This window comes from Herpailurus yagouaroundi, unplaced genomic scaffold, assembly GCF_014898765.1.
Source record: "Herpailurus yagouaroundi ecotype Mexico unplaced genomic scaffold, PumYag 166, whole genome shotgun sequence".
In the NCBI taxonomy this organism is placed as follows: domain Eukaryota; kingdom Metazoa; phylum Chordata; class Mammalia; order Carnivora; family Felidae; genus Herpailurus; species Herpailurus yagouaroundi.
The window spans coordinates 13,186,904-13,208,920 of record NW_024412407.1 but is presented as its reverse complement, the minus strand read 5'-3'; the positions used below and the strand labels follow the sequence as shown (position 1 = coordinate 13,208,920).

At 36.1% G+C, this 22,017-nt stretch overlaps 1 protein-coding gene across 2 annotated transcripts in view; it reads left to right on the top strand.

The window, feature by feature from the left end:
- The window catches only part of CNTN1 (contactin 1), a 171,648-nt gene that overhangs the window by 76,204 nt on the left and 73,427 nt on the right, over positions 1–22,017 (top strand). The window contains exons 14-15 of one of the 2 annotated variants that reach the window (XM_040488424.1): positions 8,691–8,849; positions 20,785–20,934. In XM_040488424.1, coding sequence (XP_040344358.1) covers positions 8,691–8,849; positions 20,785–20,934 — 309 coding nt within the window. Of the gene's footprint in view, positions 1–125; positions 1,323–8,690; positions 8,850–20,784; positions 20,935–22,017 lie in introns of those variants that run through there. The other variant, XM_040488425.1, reaches the window with a different exon arrangement.

Genomic DNA, 22,017 nt, shown 5'->3' with positions numbered 1-22,017 from the left:
TTTTCCTTTGTTCATTAGTTCAACTTACCCATCAAGGACTCATGGCAAATACCCAAAGCACATGGCTTCCTGCCCCTAACTGGGCATCCACACTGTCCCTTCAGCCTTGATCTTTCCTCTTGCAGGTAAAAACAGAAAAGATGGAGAGAAAAACATGGTGGATCCTTTTCTCCCCGTCTGTGCCAGCCTGCCTCCAACCTGGTGATCGTTGACACTCACCATTTGTGTGAAAGCCTTTTTTTCTTTCTTTCTTTCTTTTTTTAACATATTATTCTAGATTATACTAATTTACTCAATTTTGTAGCTTCTGCAGTTTTCCCTCCCCTCTAGATCTTAGAGGATTTTTCCCCCTTTGAAACTTCTAAACATACTTTTGAGCAGGAAGATATTTAAAAATATAATTATAGCTTCACTAATATGAAAAATGGCTAGTGAACTAACCTAGTACGTCTTATAATGGCCAAGTGAAATTTTTGTGTTTTCATGTCCTGTTTTTCATTGAAATTACATATCTCAGAAATTAGCTCATTATCTGAAAAAAATTATGAAGAACTGGTGAATTATAATACAGGAGTATTGCCACTGAATGGACTGTTTGATTTAGCCAAGCAGGTAATGAACAGTGTTGTTGTCAAATTCACGAAGGTGTCATATTAATTAGGATGCATTCTAAGGAGCATTACTCCATTGGTCTTTTGTATCCTGATGCCCTATATATATTCTTTGGCAAGAATGGATGAAAAGCAGCAATAAACAACTCAAGACTGTCCATGGCTCTGTAGGGTTTTTGGAACAATTCCTGGGATTGGGAAGTGAAAATGGACAGCATGCAGAGAAAATTGTTGTCTCAGTAGCAAGGTTTATGTGAAGATACCAAGCCGTTAACAGCATGGATGTGTATTTAATTTTATTAACTCCTACCATCAACTTTCTTGGATCTTTAATTTGGGCAGGAAATTTGAGACTGTGACTGGAAGGACTTGAGCAGAAGTGAAAGATTAAAATGAAGTATATATAATTCTTTCTGGGACTGCTTAAATTTCATTGTTTCAGAATACTTTAATTTTTCCCCTTTGGTCAAAAAGACATGCTTAAAATTCTTGTCTCTTTACCAGAAATAATTTTGCTCTTAAACAGGTTTATATTTAGGTATAAGGTATTATACAAACTTCTCGTTTAGTAGCTCAAGCAACCCCATCTGTTGTTGGAAGAACTCTCAGGAAAGTTTTGAGGGATATGGATATGACTCTTAAATATATATGTAGTGTTCTTTTTTAAATAACTCATTAGTCATCATAAAGGAATAAAAATCTCTGGTTCAAGATGTTGTTAATTTCCATCTTTTTAATTTTTTAAAAAATTTCCACTCTCAATTATTGTCACAGATGGAACTATCTTAGAATTTAGAATAGAGATCCAGATCAATTGCCATTTTAATAAGATAATTTAGAATTTTTCTGAAACTCTCATGTACCTGTAAATATCATCATGGAGATACGTGCATGAATCATCATTGTGGGCATCTTCTTTCATAGACCGTAATTGAAAGTATACCACCAAGACCAGATGGGGATATAGTTGTTGGTTTTAAAAAAAAAATTTAATGTTTATTTATTTTTGAGAGAGAGACAGAGTGTGAGCAGGGGAGGGGTAGAGAGAGAGGGAGACACAGATCTGAGCTGTCAGCATAGAACCTGATGCGGGGCTCAAACTCACGGGCCATGAGATCATGACCTGAGCTGAAGTCAGACACTTAACCGACTGAGCCACCCAGATGCCCCTAGATGGGGATATAGCTTTAAAAAAGAAAGAATAAAAATTTGAAAGAAAATCACATGACAACAAATGTGCTTTTCCTGTTTCTGGGAAAGGGAGAATATTCTTGTTTAAATAAACTGCATTGATAATAAGTAGAGGTTATAAAGATTCATTGCTCTCCTGTTAGATTTATTCTCATTATGAATGGATCTAAGTTCACTTCTCTCAGTGTTAGAGGTTAAAAAACTACCATGCTCCTATTAAATGGTAGGGATGTTTAATATTCACCTTCACCTTAGTAGAGCTTTAAACATTGACAAGACCCCATGACATTGAACTGTGTTTCAGAACATTATGTAGAACCATTGTCTTAACTAATTTTGAGAACAGAAATAGGCCTACAATAATAAAAGGACTTTAGCTGACACATACTGGTAAAAAAAGAGGTCGCCCCTCCTAATATAACTGATGTCCTTGTGATTTTTTTCAAGATTATTTTATTTTAAAAGGGAAGATAATTTGTTCTGAGAAGTTTTTGTTTCCTTAACATTCAAACTTTTCATTAAAAATTGCTATTTTAGTAAAAAATAAACAAAGAATCACAGAGTTTTGCATGTGGTGTTTGCTTTAATTACTTAATGGGAATTACAGGTAGAGAGTAGTGCTAGATGTGTTTCACGCTTGCAGCAGCTCTGGAACGTAAAGGTTTATATTAAATGTGTGTGCCATGTGGAAGGGAGTCCCAAAAGGACCAAAAGTTTAGGGTCCGGTTGTTTTGGAAAGTCAGTGTTTAAGAAGAAGAAAGTCCATTAGTAATCAGTACTGCCTAAGTGTCAGCACAAACTCAAGCAATGCATGGGGTGGAGTCATGGCTGCTGTGCACCCTGTTTAATTCTGGAGGGACCCAATTTCAAATCTTCTATCCCATTTGACTCATCCGAAAATGTGTCTCAATTATTGATGGAGACATTTTAAAATATTTTTTTCCTGGCCATTTTTTCTCGTGTCTAAACTCCTTTTCATAGAATGTTACTACTTTCCCAAAGAAGAAATGGCCAAATTGATAAATAGTTGTGTTCTTGTTCAGTTTTTCCTCTGATTACCTATGACCAAGAATTGAGTGGAAATCACATCTATATTTCACTCATACATAGGTATTTTTACCTAAAGACACTGGCAAAATTAAGGAAAGATTAACAGATGGCTTTATGTGATCAAGAAAAACTGGGGATATATTGAGTATGAATTTATAGACAGCTGATGTGTTTATCTTCATTTATCTGAGTTAACAGATCAAGCAAAGATTTAAAAAGTTATGGTCATTGTATAACAGTTTTGGTCATTTTTTCTAAAATATACACTTGTGCCCAAGATATTCATATTGTCCCCAACAAGAGAGGTCTCCAAAGAAAGCTCAATACCATTTTTTGAATTTGATTCTGATAATGCAATAATTTAAATCATCATGCTATAGTTATTGGAAAGTTGGTTTCATGGCAAATTGGCTGTGTTTACATCCTAGCTTTGTCATTTGCTAGCTGTATGACTGTGATCATTTAATCTATCCATGTCTCTGTTTCCTCATCTGTAAAGTAGCAAAAATGATAGCACCTACATCATTGATGATGAGATTTAGCAGTGACTTCAATATAATAAGGGCCCAGTAAAATATATTATTTTTATTAAAATAAAAAATATAAAATTTTTATTCACTAACATTTTATGTCATATAAATTTTATGTTGTTATGAGTTCATACTTGTTAAAAAATACATTATATTATTTAAAAAAACACAGAGAGATCCAAGAAAACAACAGGGTAAACCTGTCAGTATTCAGGTAGCTTTTTGGAGAGCTTTGGCAGATAGGCACCTTCGGGCTGCAGGATCTAAATTTCATATGGGCCTTTTCTCATTTTGTGTGAGTTATGCCAGGACACCCAGTCTCTTGTCCCAATCTGTACTCTGTTACAAACTATCTGGGTGACTCTGGCAATAACCTTTCTAGACTTCTGGATCCTTTGGTAAATATACAGATATTCACTTACATGCACTCTAAAATGTATGTGATCCATATTACATACTGAAATATTTTTGTTATTTGCCTGCAGTCAATGATTTCATAGTTAAGACATTGAGAACCTGGAGAGATTTAAGGGTAGGGAGTATCAATGTGGCAAATGAGACTGCATTGAACCACAGATGATAGAGGACCATTCTGGATATTTCCCACAGTCCTTCTTCACTGGTTGAAAAAAAAAAAAAGAACAAACTTCAGTAATTGTAGATTCCTTTTGCCTGACTTTGAAGAACCCACAATGTTGAAACATAGCACTAGCAAGGACCTTGACAGACCACTAATTATCCCCTATAGGTGAGATTTTTATGGAGCGTTCTCAGGCAGCAATCTCTGCGAGGGATATTTAAAGGCAGAGGAAAAGAATATGAGTGAAAAACCAGGATAGTAAGACAGAGGGTAGTGCAAATAGAGAAGGAATTACATAGTGGCAGCCTCTACCTGAAGAAGTACAGAAAGGTAGGTCCAAGAAAAATAATGATAGAGCACCATGATTTTCAATAGGAGATAGAGAGTATTGACACTGAAGTTTGCACTGGAAATTTTATCCTAGGAGAATTTGGTCAGACTGTCTTCATAAAAACTAAAAACAAAAAGTGTCCTTTAAAAAGCTTTTTATCTCCTCCCCCAGATCTTTTTTTATTTTTCTCCTTACTCCTCTCTTTCCAGTTTCCTAAGTATTTAATGGTAGTGAGAAGAATCAAAAGAAAGTTTTGCCAGGGCTAGTCAGGGAAATATCCCAGTTCCTCCACACACACTTCCCCCTCCTCCTGCCATCCTGATCTGTAATGATTAAAAACAAAAGAATGGGGGTGCTTGGATGGCTCAGTTGGTTAAGCATCCAACTCTTGATGTAGGGTTAGGTCATTGGGATCCTCTGTCCCTCTCTCTCTGACCCCTCTCCCACTCAAAGTAAATGAACAAACATCTAAAAACTTAAAAAAATTTAAAAAAGAAAGAAAATGGAAGACTAAAATAATTTCTCATTGAATGTATATAAGCATTTAAAATGCATGTCAAATTCCAAAGTTCCTTTCTATCTGACCAATGTCTCTGTGTCATTATAATTTCAATTTAATTTAATTTTAATTTATATATATATATGTGTGTGTGTGTACATATATATATATATACACACACACACACACACACACAATTCATTATAAATAACATTCTTAGGAACAATAAGCTATCTGCCTGAGGGCCACTTAAGAAATTGGAAAGATATATTAGTAGGGTAATAATGAAATAAGCTGCATGTAACAGTCCATTTGCTTACATTTTTCCCTGACTTTAATTCATTGCTTGTATATTTCTTGAGAGTGTTTGTAAAACAGTAGGAGCTTAAAGAGAGGGAGAGGGAAAAGGAGAGGGAGAGGGAGAGAAGGCAGAGAAAAAGAGAAAGAGAGAGAGAGGAGGTGGAGGTAGAGAAGAGACAGAGAAAGAGAGAGAGAGAAAGGGAGGGAGGGAGGAAGAGAAACTCTTAGAATCATGTATTGCTTTTTTCTCCTCATTGATGGAAGAATAACAAGGGTGGCCAGTTCCGAATGCCTTCTTGTGTGTGTGCTGAGGAACTGGTAGCTGCATTTTATTTTCTACCATAAAACTTTTTTCTCCATTATGAACAGGAAAAAATGAACGAGTAATATCAGCTACACTGCTTTGAAAATCTTCCTCTGGGGGATAATACAATACTGGCCCTGAGCTGACCTCCTGGGTTGTGCAAGTTCCTCTTGATAGCACCACTCCGTTTTTGCTACATCGTGATTTCTTAGTACAAACTAAGGGACTTCACACTGCCAACCTTTCCTCACCTCCAACAAATTTATCAGAAAACACTTTATTTTTAAGTGAAAACAAGTTGTAAATGAGCAGGCTGAGAAACAGATCACTCCCAATTCAATAATTACTGCTGCTTAGTAGCTCAGATGCCCAGGAAGCTCTTACAGGAATAATAGCAATAATACTTTTGATACTTAAAGTTTACTGAGGACTTTCTATGGATCAAGTCTACCCCTATATTCTCTGAAGATATTGTTTCAATCCTAAAAAAAACTATTTTATATTATGATCAATTTTTATTACTCCTAGTTTACAGATGAGGAAATGGAAACAATAATTTTAAAAACTTGCCCATGGTAAATCAGGGCATAGAACTGATTATATATATATAATATTTGTATATATTTATATTATATATATTCATAAATATAAATATATATAATATATAATATACACACACACACACATATTTTAGAGTGTGTGGAGAGTTTGTGTGAGCATGGAAGAGCGACAAAGGGACAGGGAGAGAGAGAATCTTAAGAAGGCTCCACTCTCCTGACACTGAGTCTCCAGGCAAAGAGCACAGAATTTAAAGTCAAGCCTCTTTTAAACTCCACAATCCCTGCCTTTAATAGTACTTTTCTCTCAGGTATTTTCCAGGAGATATTCGTAGTCACTTACTAGATGGAAAAGCGTACTTCGCATTACTAAGTAACATTGCCACCCCAGGGTTTTGAGGATCTCAACCGACACCTTTCCATTTGTTCTCTCAATTTTACCTCCTTAGGATGATAGTCAAGGCAAATGGAAAAGTAGAGCTTGTATTGTGGATGACTGTTATGTTTACAGAACTGAGAGAAGTTCAAATGTGATATATGCATTTATGTAGACACCAAAATATTTGTTAAGAACCCATTAGCAGCCAAGCATATATCAGAGGAAACAAAATGCACAAATTTAATTACAATGTCTTGCTTAACAGTGTTACTCTTCAATGAATGGATGACTGAGTGAAATTATTTGGCATGTAAGATTCCAACAAATATGTTCCTAATATGCAACTCTAATCTGAACTTTTAAAATATTACTCATTTGCCACTCCAAGAACTTCAGAGAATAACAGCAGGGCAATAATTTATACTTTAATGGTTAAAGGCTAACCTATGGCAATTATGTCTTAAATCCCCCTTAACATTTTATTGATGCCATACCTTTGTGCTCAGAAAAAGTATCCAATCAATATGGTTTTTACACATGAAAAATGTAGTTTTTTTCTTTCAGAATATTGCACGTGTTCTATATTACTTATGTGTCTATTTTCATTTATTCTGGATGATGTATATATGTTGCTTTTAATTAACATCGAGAAGTATAAGTACACTATTAGAGATGATCCATTTATAAAAGTTTATTTATATGTTATATAAACCCCCAAATAATAAAATTTACTACTATCAATAGGATGTGTCTTGTGTTATTTTAGTATTAGCAGTAATGTATTTGTATAGATCTATCTATACCTTTTCCCCCTTGGGATCAGCTACAAGGAAATCATCTATGCCTTAGCAAAAACCAAAACCTATTTGCAAAAACCAAAACGATGCAGGCTAAGCATCTGATTTGATAAATAACGAGTAAAGTATTTATATTTAGCTACACATGTCTTTAGTACTACATTCACAATGAAAAGCCAAAGGTATCATTTTACCAAAGTTGTTATTATATTTAATATGCCTAATTTAGTTGGGGATCGACTCCTTTCTGGTGTAAAGAAAACAAGTGAGAGTGTTTTCTGAGATGTCTATACAAGGATGTCTCCATTCCCTGAGAACCTTCTGTGGCATTGTAAACAATGGATGCCTCTGTACCACTTAAAGGATGTTTTTCTCATTTTTAAAAACAAGAAATTGTGAGGTAAAGTATAAATCCCTTGTATGCCATTATCGTGGCATTTACAATTATAGTTATTTTTTTAGTGTTTATTTATTTTTGAGAGAGAGACAGAGCATGAGCAAGGGAGGGGCAGAGAGAGAGGGAGACACAGAATCTGAAGCAGGCTCCACGCTCTGAGCTGTCAGCACAGAGCCCGACGCAGGGCTCGAACCCACAAGCCGTGAGATCATGACCTGAGCTGAAGTCGGATGTGTAACCCACTGAGCCACCCAGGCACCCTGGCAATTATAGTTATTTATTTGCTGGTCCATTTCACTCTTTTCAAGACCCTGAAAAGCTCCTCCGTACCCAAAAGTTATGCATCATGTGTTTTTTCTACTACCTGGCATAGTGTCCTCAATGAGTAATATTGGTGCTGACCTATGAAGCATCTATGAAAACCTATTTTTAACATTGTTTTATGTTCTGCATTAATAATCTTTCTGTCCTAAGACTCTTCAGTATATTATTTTGTGTTTCAGAGCATTTCTGGTGTATCTCTGAGTTGATGATTGTTTTTTGCATTTTATGGAAATAGAGATATTTCTTTTCATATTATTTACTCCCATTACTATAACTAATATGAATGTGTTATCCAAAATGATACAATAATTCCCAGAATTTTCTACTCCAAGTAAAATAAACTACCTAGACCATTTAGAGTTATAAAAAAGAATTTGTTCCATCTGGGGGAAGCACAATGAAACATTTAACTAACTATTCTCATATCTGGACTTATTTGTGCTACCATATCTGATTTATGCATTCAGCAAACATTTACTTACTTGCTATACTCTGTTAGGTCCTATAATGCTAATTGCATTTTATAAGTCAAAGATTGTCATATGTATGCATTTTATGAACCCAAGATTGTCATATTTATCTTGAATAATGCCATTTCTAAATGATAGCATTTATCTCCTTTTTCGAAGAGACACCATGAATTCATTTAGCAAAGGCCATAATATTATTATTATTATTATTATTGCCTATTATAGTTTATATATTCCAAAAGAAATATGGCAACACCAATTATATGATACAAGTGTTCTTTAATTTCATAGAAGATGTTTTTTGTATTCTAACGTGCACTTAATTCGCTAGCTGGGATTCATTGATTCATTACCCAAATTTTCATTCCAGGCCCTCCAGGCCCTCCAGGTGGTCTGCGAATAGAAGACATTAGAGCCACTTCTGTGGCACTTACTTGGAGCCGTGGTTCAGACAATCATAGTCCTATATCTAAATACACTATTCAGACCAAGACTATTCTTTCAGATGACTGGAAAGATGCAAAGACAGGTAAGTTTCATTTGTCTGATTAATCTGTACATATTTTTAAATTAATTATTTTCACAAGAATGAATATCTGGACTTTTTTTTTTATTTTTATTTTTTTTATTTTTTTTAAATTTTTTTTTCAACGTTTATTTATTTTTGGGACAGAGAGAGACAGAGCATGAACGGGGGAGGGGCAGAGAGAGAGGGAGACACAGAATCGGAAACAGGCTCCAGGCTCCGAGCCATCAGCCCAGAGCCCGACGCGGGGCTCGAACTCCCGGACCGAGAGATCGTGACCTGGCTGAAGTCGGACGCTTAACCGACTGCGCCACCCAGGCGCCCCGTATCTGGACTTTTTTAAGGATTTCATCATCTACCTTGAAATGCTTTTCTGTTTTTAATTTTTTTTCAAGTATCCCTGTGGAATGGTAGTGAAGAAAACCACAAGGAACTTAGACATTTTAAGGCTGCAGAAGAAGCAGCATTTCTGAATCTATAATGGGAAAGCAAAGAGAGGCCTCCTAGTTTTCTAGTTTGCTATGTGTAATTCTAAGGTTTATTAGGAAAAAAACTTCAGGAGATCTTTTTTTTTTTGGCAAATGATATCTATAGCTTATTATTTATGACCCATTTTTTTGCAATTACATAGGTACTATTATTCTGCATATTTAGAAAAGCCACGTTGATTATAAATATTAATTTAAGCACCCAGTTTCTCACTACTATAGCCTTTGTTTTTCAAAGATGATCATACCTGCTTTGAATTTCCTCAGAACATATTTTCAGTGAAGTTTTGGGTCTCCATTTTTTTTTTTCTTATACTAAGGTATTCTAAAAGTTGATCAGGAAAAATAAATGAGTAAGTGGGTTCCCTCCTTTATAGCTATTCCCATTGCCGTTTGTCATGACTAGACTATAACATCACATATCAGTTTATCTGTTGTAATGTCACAGAAAATGAAGGATCCTTTCAATGAAATAACCTGTTTCTGTTTGTCATTTTGACACTATTTTTAAACAAACTTGTAATTGCTAGGGTTTCTTTTAGATATAATGAAGAGACATAGAAATATGTGCTCACTTGTCACAAGGGGGGAAAAAACAAAATGAATAAAATGTTTGTCTTTTTAAAAATTGGAAAAGAAGTAATCCCAGAATATCCCAAACCTGCTCTTATTTTTGCTTTAACTAACATAATGGGATTTAATTGTACTGATCATTGAGAAGTTTTAGTTTAGATTTAATTTTCTTTGATAATTTATTCCTATTATGTGAAATGAACTAAATATAAACCTGAAGGCTGTTATGAGGGTTTAGATATATTTTAGTATTGAGGTATTCTCCATATATTATATAAAGAACACGAGTTAGAAACAGGTGAAATATTTCTGCTACATTATGCTTGCGAATGTAAGTTATCTAGCAATAAACTTGGCAAAATCAGACCATTTGAAAAATAATATAAAAACAATTTAGATGTTTGATAAACCTAAAGTATGGATATTTTCTATTTCTCTGAAGAGAATGAAAATGGATGATAATGATAATATTAGCTATCTAGCCTAATTGACACTGATTATAGATACTAGAGAACAGAATGCAATGAACACATTTAAATTTGGTTTGCTTTGAAAAAGGAATAATAATTGTAATCATTTTCATTAAATATATGTTCTTACTAGGTAGCTGAATAAAAATATACTTATCATTAAAATATCTATATCTATTCCACTAGAAAGTAAGTTCCATGAGGATGAAGGTTTTTATTCACTGCCCTACTCTAACTCCTAGATCAGGGCCCATAATGCTCATTTATTAAACACATGCTGATGGGGCCTCCATTGTATGCAAGAACCTGTCCTAGATTCTGGATATACACCTAGCCATCCATGAACAAAACAGAGAGAAGAAACACACACACACACACACACACACACACACACACACACACCCCATACCCTCAAAAGAGTTTACATTCTAGTAGGAAAGATGGCAAAAATAATTACAGTAAATGTACAGTAAAATATACAGTAAGTCCTATGGTGATTAGTGCTAAAGAGAAACAATCGTGAAGAGGGATCAGGATACAGGAGTTACATTTGAAAGAAAGGGTGCTTCTGATATTAATCTAGTCACCCCAACTTTTGCATGGTTCTTGTTTACATGTTGTGTCTTTCACAACTGTCAGCCTATTTCAATCTTTGAATCTATAGTATGTTTTATGTTGAAACATATAGTTGCTTATTTTTTATCCTGACACCCACTGCCTTTTGATTGGATTCTTTAATCGATTAATATTTCATGTTACTATTTATATAGCTGGGTTTATATATGCCATTGTATTTTATTCTGTTTATTTTTTTTAAGTTTTTATTTAAATTCCCGTTAGTCAACACACAATATAATATTGGTTTCAGGTGTACAATTTAGTGATTCAACACTTCCATATAATACCTGGTGCTCATCACAAGTGCATTCCTTCATCCCCATCACCTATTTCACCCATTCCCTGCCCACCTCCCCTGTGGTAACTATCCATTGTATTTTTGCTTACTAAATGTTTTACTTGTTTTTGTTCCTTTATTCCTTCTTTACTGCTTGAGTGAATATTTTCTAGTATAACATTTTAACTACTTTAATGAATATATATATTTATGTAGTTAATGGTTACTCTATATATACTATATATACATTACTGAATATAAATAAATGAATTTTAAATATAAATATAAGTATACATGTTATTACTCTAGGGCTCACCAGCTACATCTGAACTTGTTAGAATACTTCTATGTTTACTAACTTAATTTCAGTGAGATGTGGAAATGTTACTCCTAGATAACTCTATTGCATCTTACCCATTTTTTGGTGCTATGTATTATTTTTATACCTCTCTATATATTACAACCTGTTATTCTTCTGTTACTGTCTTCTAAAGAAGCTACAGGAAGAAAGGAAAGCAAGTACATATTTATAGAGTTTGTTATATTAACTTTTTTATTTTCCATTTTTAGTCCTCCTCATTTGTTCCTGTGGATTTGAGTTACCATCCTTACTCTGATACAACTTCGCATCCACCTGCCTTTAAGATATTATCAAATATATTACACTTCTGTATGTCTTAGGCCCAACAAAAATTTTTATTTTATAATATAAAATATATACAATAAATATTTTAAATGTTTATTTTTGTGTGTGAGAGAGAGACAGAGCATGATAGGGGGAGGTGCAGAGAGACAGGGAGAAAGAGGATCCTAAGTGGGATCCTCCACACTGACAGCAGAGAGCTCGATGCTGAACTCAAACTCATGAACTGTGAGATCATGAGCTGAGCCGAAGTCGGATGCTTAACCGACTGAGCCACCCAGGTGCCCTTATAATAAAAAATTTATATATATAAAACTCATGAGACAGAGTAAAATGATAGTTGATGTCAGCCACTAAATTTGGGGGTAGTTTATAATGCAAATAGCAATAGTGGATGACAAGATATGCAGGGGCTTGTAGATCCTATAAGGAATTTGTAAACAAAGGAGACATAATGATGTATGGAGAAGGGATTTCTGGAGGGCCAAAACTAGAAACATGGAGAATAGCTAGGAGGATATTGAAGGTGAGGTATGTCCAGGTCGGAGATGTCAGTATTTAGGACAATGGGATAGCAATGCGCATGGAGAGCGGTGCATGGGTTTGAGATATATTTTTGAAGGCAAAACAGAGCTTTCTAACAAATTGAGTATGGATATTGAGAGAAAGGGCAGAATTGAGGATGGGAAATGAGATTTTGGCTCTAGCATCTGCACAAAACGTAGAAACATTCACTGAGAGAAGAGAGATTAAGTGCAGGTGAGGACTTAGTTCCATTTTGGAAAGTGTTCTCCATTTATTTATGTAGACCTGAATTTCCATCTAGTATAATTTTCCTAAGTGAAGAACTTTTTTAATATTTCTGATTGTGCAGGTTGCTGGAGTCAATGACCTTTAGCCTTTGGAAATTTCTTTCATATCATATTTGTGATAATTTTTTTAATATAAATTCTAAGTTGTTTTTTGAGCATTTTATTTTTTATTTCTTTTTTTTTTAATGTTTATTTATTTTGGAAAAACAGACAGCGTGAATAGGGGAGGGATAAGAGAGAGAGGGAGACACAGAATCTGAAGCAGGCTTCAGGCTCTGAGCTGTCACCACAGAGCCTGACGCAGGGCATGAACTCACAAACCGTAGTAATGACCTGAGCCGAAGTTGGATGCTTAACCAACTGAGTCACCCAGGCACCCCTTTATTTGTTATTTCTTTTATTTTTTAGTTTACTTATTTTGAGAGAGAGAGAGAGAGAGAGAGAGAGAGAGAGAGAGAGAGAGAGAGGAGGGGCAGAGAGAGAGGGAGAGAGAGAATCCCAAGCAGGCTCTGAGCTGTTAGCACGGAGCCTAATGCTGGGCTCAATCTCGTGAACTGAACCATGAGATCATGACCTGAGCCAAAATCGAGAGTTAGAGGCTTAACTGACAGAGCTACCCAGGCATCCCTTGAACATTTTGCAAATATTATTCTTTTATCTTTTTGCTTTTGTTGTTTCTGATAAGAAGTGAACTATTTATTGTTTTTACCTTATATTCCTGTATTTAATGTGTCCGTCATGTCTAGCTGCTTTCAAGATTTTTTTCCTTTTTGCTTTTCAGCTTGATGAAAATATATTTATCCTGGTGGGGGTTTACTGGCAAGCTTGATCTTTGAGTTGATATCTTCCTTCAACTTAGAAAATTCTCAGCCATTATCTCTTCAGATATTTCTTCTGCGTCATGCTCTCTTTCTCTTCTTGGTCTGTGTTGCCATGTATGTTAGGTTGTTTGATGTGTTCCATAGATCATGGATGTGTGTGTTTGCTTCTGATTGGATAGTGTCTAATGAATTGTCTTCACCCTCATAGATTCTTTTCTATGCTACATTCAGTTTGCTGAAGATCCTATAAAAATTATTTTGATTTTTTATTTCTATTAATCTCCAGGATTTTTTGTTTCCAGGATTTGGTTCCTTTTCATATTGTTTACATAGTATTCCATAGAAATTTCCTTTTTGTTTTGCAAGTGGTGCACTTTTTCCCACTTGTTACTTTTACGTATTTCTAGTAATTTTTCTATAGTCCTTGTCTGATCATTTAACATCTGTCCATCTTTAAGTCTGGCTCTGTTGATTGTTTCTTTTTTCCTTTCTTGAAAATGAATCACATTTCTTTGTTTTCTCATGTCCTGATAACTTTCTAAATATCCATACATTGTGTAAAAAAGAACAGTGGAGCATAAAGTGAATACTACTTATATCCTGGAAAATGCATGTCATTTTTCCAAAACTGTCATTTTGCCACTACAATCTGTAGTTGAGGTGATCTGACTTTTGCCGTTAGATTCAGTTCAGTACAGGGTCAAGTAAATTTGAGTAGAGGATCAAAACCTCTCTCACGTGTGAATGCTTTCCAGCCTTCCCATCAGACTTTGTTTGTTCTTCTAGCCTGGCTCTCAGGGAGGGTTCTGTTAGCTTCCCTTCTTCTGCCCCAGGCAGCTGTTGTCTAATCATTAGTCTGAAGCCCCGAGTTCCTGGGGGTGGGTGGGGGAGTGGTTCTCAGTTACAGGTTCATTCAGACTTCAGCAGACCCAAAACACTTGTCCCTCTCTGGGGAGGCAGATCTGTCTTTGCTCTCTTGCCACTCACACAGCCACACACAACCACATACTTATTCAGGGTAAGGCCTGGAGTGCATATGGTGGTCTCCATTTTCCTGCTTTGCGCTTAGACTTGAACACATCTGAGATGTCTGTGCCTCAGAGGGAGGTTTCTTTTGGCTCTCTTGTCCTGCCCCCAGCTGTTTTTCGTACACTTGGTGAAGGCCCACAAAAAAAGAATTGGCTGATGGGTATAGATGCTCCTTGATTTGGGGGCTTCTGGGATTCGAGAAAGCCATGCCAGCCTGCCTGTTGTCTTTAAATATCTGTGAAAAGTTTTGTTTTTCTGAACATTAATGACTATGCTCTCCTCTCCCTGTTCCTGTACCTATTCTTCTTCACAAATTTCACAAATTCAGCTCTCTGATAGGCTCTGAAAAATGATTATTTTGTAGATTGTATTACCTGTTCTTTTTATTAGTTATGTAAGTAAAATTCTCTTGTGACAGTGTCCTAAGTAGAAATGAAAAATACTTTTTGCGGTAAATGCAACCATGTAGTTTTTATTTATAGTGGTGCCCACTAAAAATGGAAAGTATAAGACTAAACTCTGTTTTATGAAGGTAATTATTTAAGGTATTCAGTAAATATTTTTCAAAGATACCAAGTTTCAGCAGTCCAAGGATTACATTTAGAATAATGATCTGGAAGAAGAGACTGTATGCTTTGAAACAATCTATTGTAAATATTATTTCTCTTGGACTTTTCGGGAATGGACAGCAGAAATTTGATGCCATTTTCTCAGGGTTCTACACGATGCATAGATATGATTTAGAATGTTGTGTTTGATTCTATACTGCTCCTTGGAGAGGAAATTTTATAGAATATTGTTGGTGATAGGATGTATGTATGGAAGGGGACTGAACATAAAGAGACCTAGAAACCGTGCTATGAGGATCAATTAAGAGAACAAACCTGAGATATATTTTCTAAAATGAAGAAGAAAAATGTCTTTGTGTTTAAAATTCCGTCATGTGGAAGCCTCGAATTTATTGGTGCAAATCTGTAATAACGTCTTAATACATAAATGTTTCTTTAATGTTAGGTTATTTCCTTAGAATAGATATTTGTAAACTAAATTATTTAGTGTAAACATGCCTAAACCCATGAGCTGAACTAAAAAATTATCCAGTAGAAAAGAAGAAACAGTTTCTATTACCACCACCAGCATATGAGTATCTCTTCTACCACATCTTTACTTAGTTTTTAGTGTTTTTTTTTAATTCTTTGCCACATTGTTAGGTTTTTAAAAATGCAAAAAAAAAAAAAAGATAAAAAGAAAAGAAAAACCACTAGGCTTCTTGTAGGATACTTTGTAGAATTTACTATTTTCTCTTTTGCCTCTCTGTAGCCTCACTTTTTGTTGTTCTTATTTCAGATATGAATTTCTGGGGTTTTATGAGGTTACATTCAAAATTTCCTTGGAGAAAAATCAATGAATCACATCTTTTGGGATGCCAGAGCACAATTTGCCTCTCTTTCACTGCGGAGAACTTTGCCAAATCTATGGCTCCTTTCAAAGTTCTGCCACAAGACCTTGTGGGTGGGGTCTGAAGGCTCTAATATAACGCAGAACCGATGAGAAGCCTGTAAATGCCCTTTTCCATTCTCAAATGCAGACCTGCTTTATCACTTAGAACCTCTGAGTGGCTTCTGGATTGTTTCAAATGCTTGAATTTTGGATTGAGAGGGAAGAACCTAAAGGTTCTGAATGTATTTAAATTCTAAGGAAACACCAGGATTCACTAGGCAACTTCAAAGAATCTAGAACAGGTGGGATGACATTGCCTAGAGTTATTCTTGAAACAATATATTTTTTAGTCCAGAGGTCATTCCGGCTATTTCTGAAGCTTTTCAGTTAGTGCATGTGGCCTGATGGCAGAGTGCCATAAGCATGGTTTCCAGGCAACAAAAACACTGTGAATTATTGGCCTTAGGATACCCATGAGGCTTGCTTCTCTTTTCCTCCAAAGATTAGTCACAATCTTTTTATTCTGAGCCTCAGGGACTCAAGGCATTTGCAAATGAATCTATGGATTATTGTGTATGGTTGGTTGTTAAAGTAAGACCTTCTCAAGAGGGTCTTTTGACCTGAGTGTTAATGTAAGGAGCATGTCTCCTGCTCTGTATCCCTTTGATTGAGAGTTACACTCAGGAGTAAAACCAAGATTTAAACAGCTATCAGGTTAATACTCAATATAGTTTTTATAGGGAGAAGCCTCTGGCAGTCATGATACAGTTAAGATCTGATTTTCAATACTGAAATTATCTGTTAAACAATGGCCTGACTCAGAACTGACCCACTTAAAACTCAGGATCTTGAGACCCCAGTCCTGATTCCTAGCACTTGCGTCAATTGTGCAAAGTGCTCTCCTCTCTTTCTGACTCTAGGAATAACAAACAGGTGGAAGGAACTTGGCTGAAGAGAGGGGACACAATGTCCTCTGCTTCTGTTCTGTATTCGGCCCGGGTATGAATCTGCTTCCAAAGCAAAGCTGAACTCTGCTCCTGTCTACGTGGGTGGTTTTGGAAAAATAAAATATATCCAATAGTTCCTGCCAGGACTGAAGGAGTTGGGGGAGAATTGCATGGGGTAAAAAACCATTTATAGGGATATTCAGGGCCAGAATAAAACAAATAAAAATGTATAATAGAGGTAAAACAAACAGTAGCAGTAGAGGAGAAAGGATCAGCTCACAGTTAAAGAGAGCGGGAGAGGGCTTAAGGGGACTGAGGCAAAGTATACTGCCTTACAAGGGAAGATAATTTATAGACTGAATATAAGCATCAAAGCCACAAGAGTGTTGGATATTTTGTGGTGGGGCGGGGTAAAGGAATCATCTTCTTGTCTTTCACCAGTAGCCTGCATGATTCAGGGTTGAAGGAGACTATCGTGAGTGTTCTACACAAGGCTGTACTTCTTGCATTGAAACACTGTCTGCTCTAAATAAGTGTAACTTTTGTATTTATATTTTATGTATAGTTTTTACAAACATTTATTAAATAGTATTATTTACAAAACAGTATACTAGGTATACTAGGCCCAGAGAATTCCAAAACATGTAGAAGAAGTAGAAGAAACGTGGATGTTCACAAATGAACAAACAAGGGGAGGCAGAAGAAATATTTTTAGTGTGGACTGCCTGTGTCAAGATGGGAGCTGGGAAAAAGTTAGAGAAATTCTCGCAAGCTTTAAAATCCTCTTCTCATGATGTGGTGTTCAAAAGTCCTGCCCCAGTTTGTGGAATGGAAAACAGGCATGATAGAAGCCACTTTTAATTCTAGATACATTTTTCTAAAATGAAAATGTTAGTCTTTTTTTTTTTTTTTTTTTTTTTTTAATTTATTCCTACTGCTTATGTAAATGGTTTTATTTAGGAGGTATTATAAAAATACACCAATACATGTTTCTTTGGGATATTTACATTCTCGTAAGTACTGATGTTAATGTATATTAACAAGAATGATTATAATTGGTTTTGTTCCAGAAAGAGCACTTTTCATGCCTTTAGCAATCCTGGTAGAGAATACTATCCTTAACTTATAGATACCAAATTCTTTCCTACCCATTCAGAAGATGCCTTCCAGAAGTCCATCTTCCTACCAACCACCCACTTCTTGTTTCCCCTTCCGAGAAAGTCGTTTGCATCCCTGAGCCAATGGTTTCTCACTGGTGTTTATCTTATGGTAGTAACTCCAAGGCATTTGCTTATTCCTTCTTTCTTCATCTCGGTCGTTAAATCAGAGGACTGACAGCTTCACCTGGAATCCAAAGCCTACCACAAAATGACCCCACTAGACCTTTCCTTCTTTACCTTTCACCGTTCCTCCAAATATTTTCTGTGGTCAAGTCTGATTTTCTACTCTTTGAACATATACTCGACCTTCCATTTATTTAGGGGTGTTTTCATACTGGATGATCACACATGCTCAAAATCAGTCTTTTAGCTACAGTTTCCACTGCACATCCTTCTGGTTCTTCTTGTTTTGACTCAACATACTCTTGCCTGTACTTGTTGGCTGCCCAGCTGCTTGAAAAAGCCTGGTTAGCTTTGACCATCATGAGAATAGCATACCCTTGTCAAGAGAGACCCTTTGGAGGGCTTCCAACGTTCCCATTCTTCAGGCATTGAAATGATGCTGGGATTAAAGGCATCTGGGTGGCTCAGTTGATTAAGCATCCAATTCTTGATACTGGCTCAGGTCATGATCTCACAGTCATGAGATCCAGAGTCTGCTTGGGATTTTCTCTCTCCTTCTCTCACTGTCCCTCCCTCTCTTTCTCTTTCTCTTTCTCAAAATAAATACACATTTAAATGGTGCCGGGATTTTGCAGCACAGGGAGGGGAAAGATTGGACTGCCTCCTTGAGCCTTCTACCATATGTTTTTACTTAGGCCCCAAATTCATAAGATCACAAACTCATAAATAATCCCATCAGCTTCTGACTTTAAAACTCTGTATTGGTTCCCTAGGGCTGTTGTAACAAACTGGTTGCTTAAAACAACAGAAATTTAGACTCTCACAGTGCTGGAGGCCAGAGTCCAAAATCAAGGTGTTTGCAAGGCTGTACCGTCTCCAGGGGCTCTAGGGAATAGGTATTCTTTACCTCTCCTAGGTTCCAGTGGCTCCAGATGTTCCTTGGCTTGTGGCCACATCACTTCAACTTCTGTCTCTGTGGTCACATTGCCTCCTCTTCTACATATGTCTCTCCTCTGTGTTTCTCTTATAAGGATGCTTATTATTGGTTTCAGGTCCCACTTAGATAATCCAGGCTAATCTTACCCAGGATCCTTAACATAATTCTGGTCTTAATCTTCAAAGGACAGACAAAGACTGGTTTTCCAGATGACTTACTTTCACAGGTTCTTGTAATTTGGGAAGAGATATAACTTTTTGGTAGGCACAGTTCAACCCACTACTATAAATTTTTTTCTTTTATACTAGGCTCAAAATTATTGGAAGGTCTCTAGACGGGAAGCGGGCTACCCAGCGTCATAACAGCCAGCTATATTTTTTTCTTTTCTTTATGAAGAGCACTTTACAAACTAAAACTACACTTCCTTCCTCCAACTACCTAAAAGAAGTCCTTGGGTATATGAAGTAAAGCAAATTCTGATCTGCTGTGAACAAAGGGTGGAAGAAATATTAAATAAAGAGGCAGAATCAAAACAGGCGAAGACAGAGCCAAATTTTCAATCAGAAAGTCAAAAATTACATCAAACGTATAGAACAAGTTCATCACAAAATAAGAGAAGAGATGGAAAAATTAGCATCCAGGACAGTTACAATTATGGCAGGATGAGGCATGGCATGGTCTGAGCCACACAGGAATTTGTCCAAAAGCAGAAACCAGGACACTGGGATGCTTGGCATTTATTGTAGAGATGAGAACAACATCTTGAAAAACTATAGATTCATGGTCTGCATTGCCAGATAAAAAATTCCCTAAATAGTAAGATAATGAGTCATAGACAAGCCTAAAGCAACACATTTTCCAAACAAGTGATGTACAAGTATTTATATGCATATGTATGTATATGTTAGTTATTAAAAACACATGTGGAAATATTTTAAGAGAGCTTAAAATACTGTGTAGTCTGCCTTGATTCTTTGTTTTATCATATCTCAATGAAATAAGCAATGTTGGATCATATTTTATCCATAATTTATAACCTTTTCATTATCTAAGAGCATGAATTTTTAATAAACTATTATAACATTTGTTATCATTGCCCCAAGTGATTTGGGTAAAAATCAACAAAACCAACTAAAAAAGGGTATAAACATATAGGTACCCTAATAATAAATCATTCACTGCCCATGTACAATGTCAGTGGATGTCCCCAAAGTTTTTAACTGTCCCAGTTGTGCTCTTCCCTCAGGAAATCTTTCTAGATTCTACCTTTAGAATACAGCTCCCTGCTATTCCAGGTAGAGTCCATGGATTAGCAGTAAATGCATGACCTGGGAGCTTGATAGGAGTGCTGAATTTCAACCCTCTGATCTTAGGCTTATGAAATAGATGATCCACATTCATATCACTTTCTGTAGTTTATTATTTATTAATGATCTCTCTGCTTACTCCCTTGAACTTAATATTTTGTCATGTCTAGTTTTTATTTTTATTTCAACTCAGTGGAATATGTGCCATTGTCTCAAAATAGTAAAATTAAAATGCAGGATTATGAAAATGATGCTGTTCAACTAATATTCTTTTTAATGTTCATTTTGTTTAGATCCCCCAATCATTGAAGGGAATATGGAGGCAGCAAGAGCAGTGGATTTAATACCATGGATGGAGTATGAATTTCGTGTGGTAGCAACCAATACGTTGGGTATAGGAGAGCCCAGTATACCATCAAACAGAATTAAAACAGATGGTGCTGGTATGTTGAAGAAACTTTTGAAAATTTGAAAGGTTTATATATATGGTGCCACTTTTATATATAGTTGAATGTATTTGGAAATAAATAATACTCTGAGGTAAGTGATTCATCCAAAAATGTGTGTATGTATTTCACACAGGTGTGTGTATTCTGTGACAAGACAGTCAAAAATCAAGAAAAAGGTCATATGATGTTTAAGAATATTTTTACATAAGGAATGTAAGGAAAGAAGTAAATAGAAATCTCTGCGTATTCCACTTGGAATGACTAAAATGAAATTGGTATTTATAATATAAACTTTCATATTTGGGTGCCTGGGTAGCTCACTCAGTTAAGCATCTGACTCTGGATTTCTGCTTACTTAGGTCATGATCTAATGGTTCATGGGATCGAGCCCGGAATTGGGCTGTGAGCTGAATCTGCTTGGGATTCTCTCTCTCCCTTTCTCTCTGCCCTTCTCCCACTCTCATGCTCTCACACACACACTCTCTCTCTCTCAAAATAAATAAACTTAAAAAAAATTAAAAAAAAAAAAACTAAGGGGGCACCTGGATGGCTCAGTCAGTTAAGCGTCGGACTCTTGGTTTCAGTTCAGGTTGTGATCTCATGGTTTGTGAGTTCGAGCCCTGCATGGTGCTCCGGCTGATAGCATGGAGCCTGCTTAGGATTTTCTCTCTCCCTCTCTCTCTCTGTCCCTCCTCCACTCTTTCTGTCTTTTGAAATAAATAAACTTAAAAAAATTAAAGATTAAAAATTAAATTCCTCAAAAAATAATTTAGAACTTATTTTCAAAAAATTATCACAAATATGAAATGAAAGAAATTTCCTAATGTACAAAGGCTGAAGGAAAGTCTTCGGGGCACTTGGGTGTCTCAGTCGGTTGAGTGTCCGACTTCAGCTCGGGTCATGATCTTACCGCTGGTGGGTTCAGCCCGCATTGGGCTCTGCACTGACAGCTCGGAGCGTGGAACCTGCTTCTGATTCTGTGTCTCCCTCTCTCTCTGCTCCCCCCGCCCCTGGTTGCTCGCTCTTGCTTTCTCTCTCTCTCTCTCTCTCTCTCTCTCTCTCTCTCTCTCTCTCTCT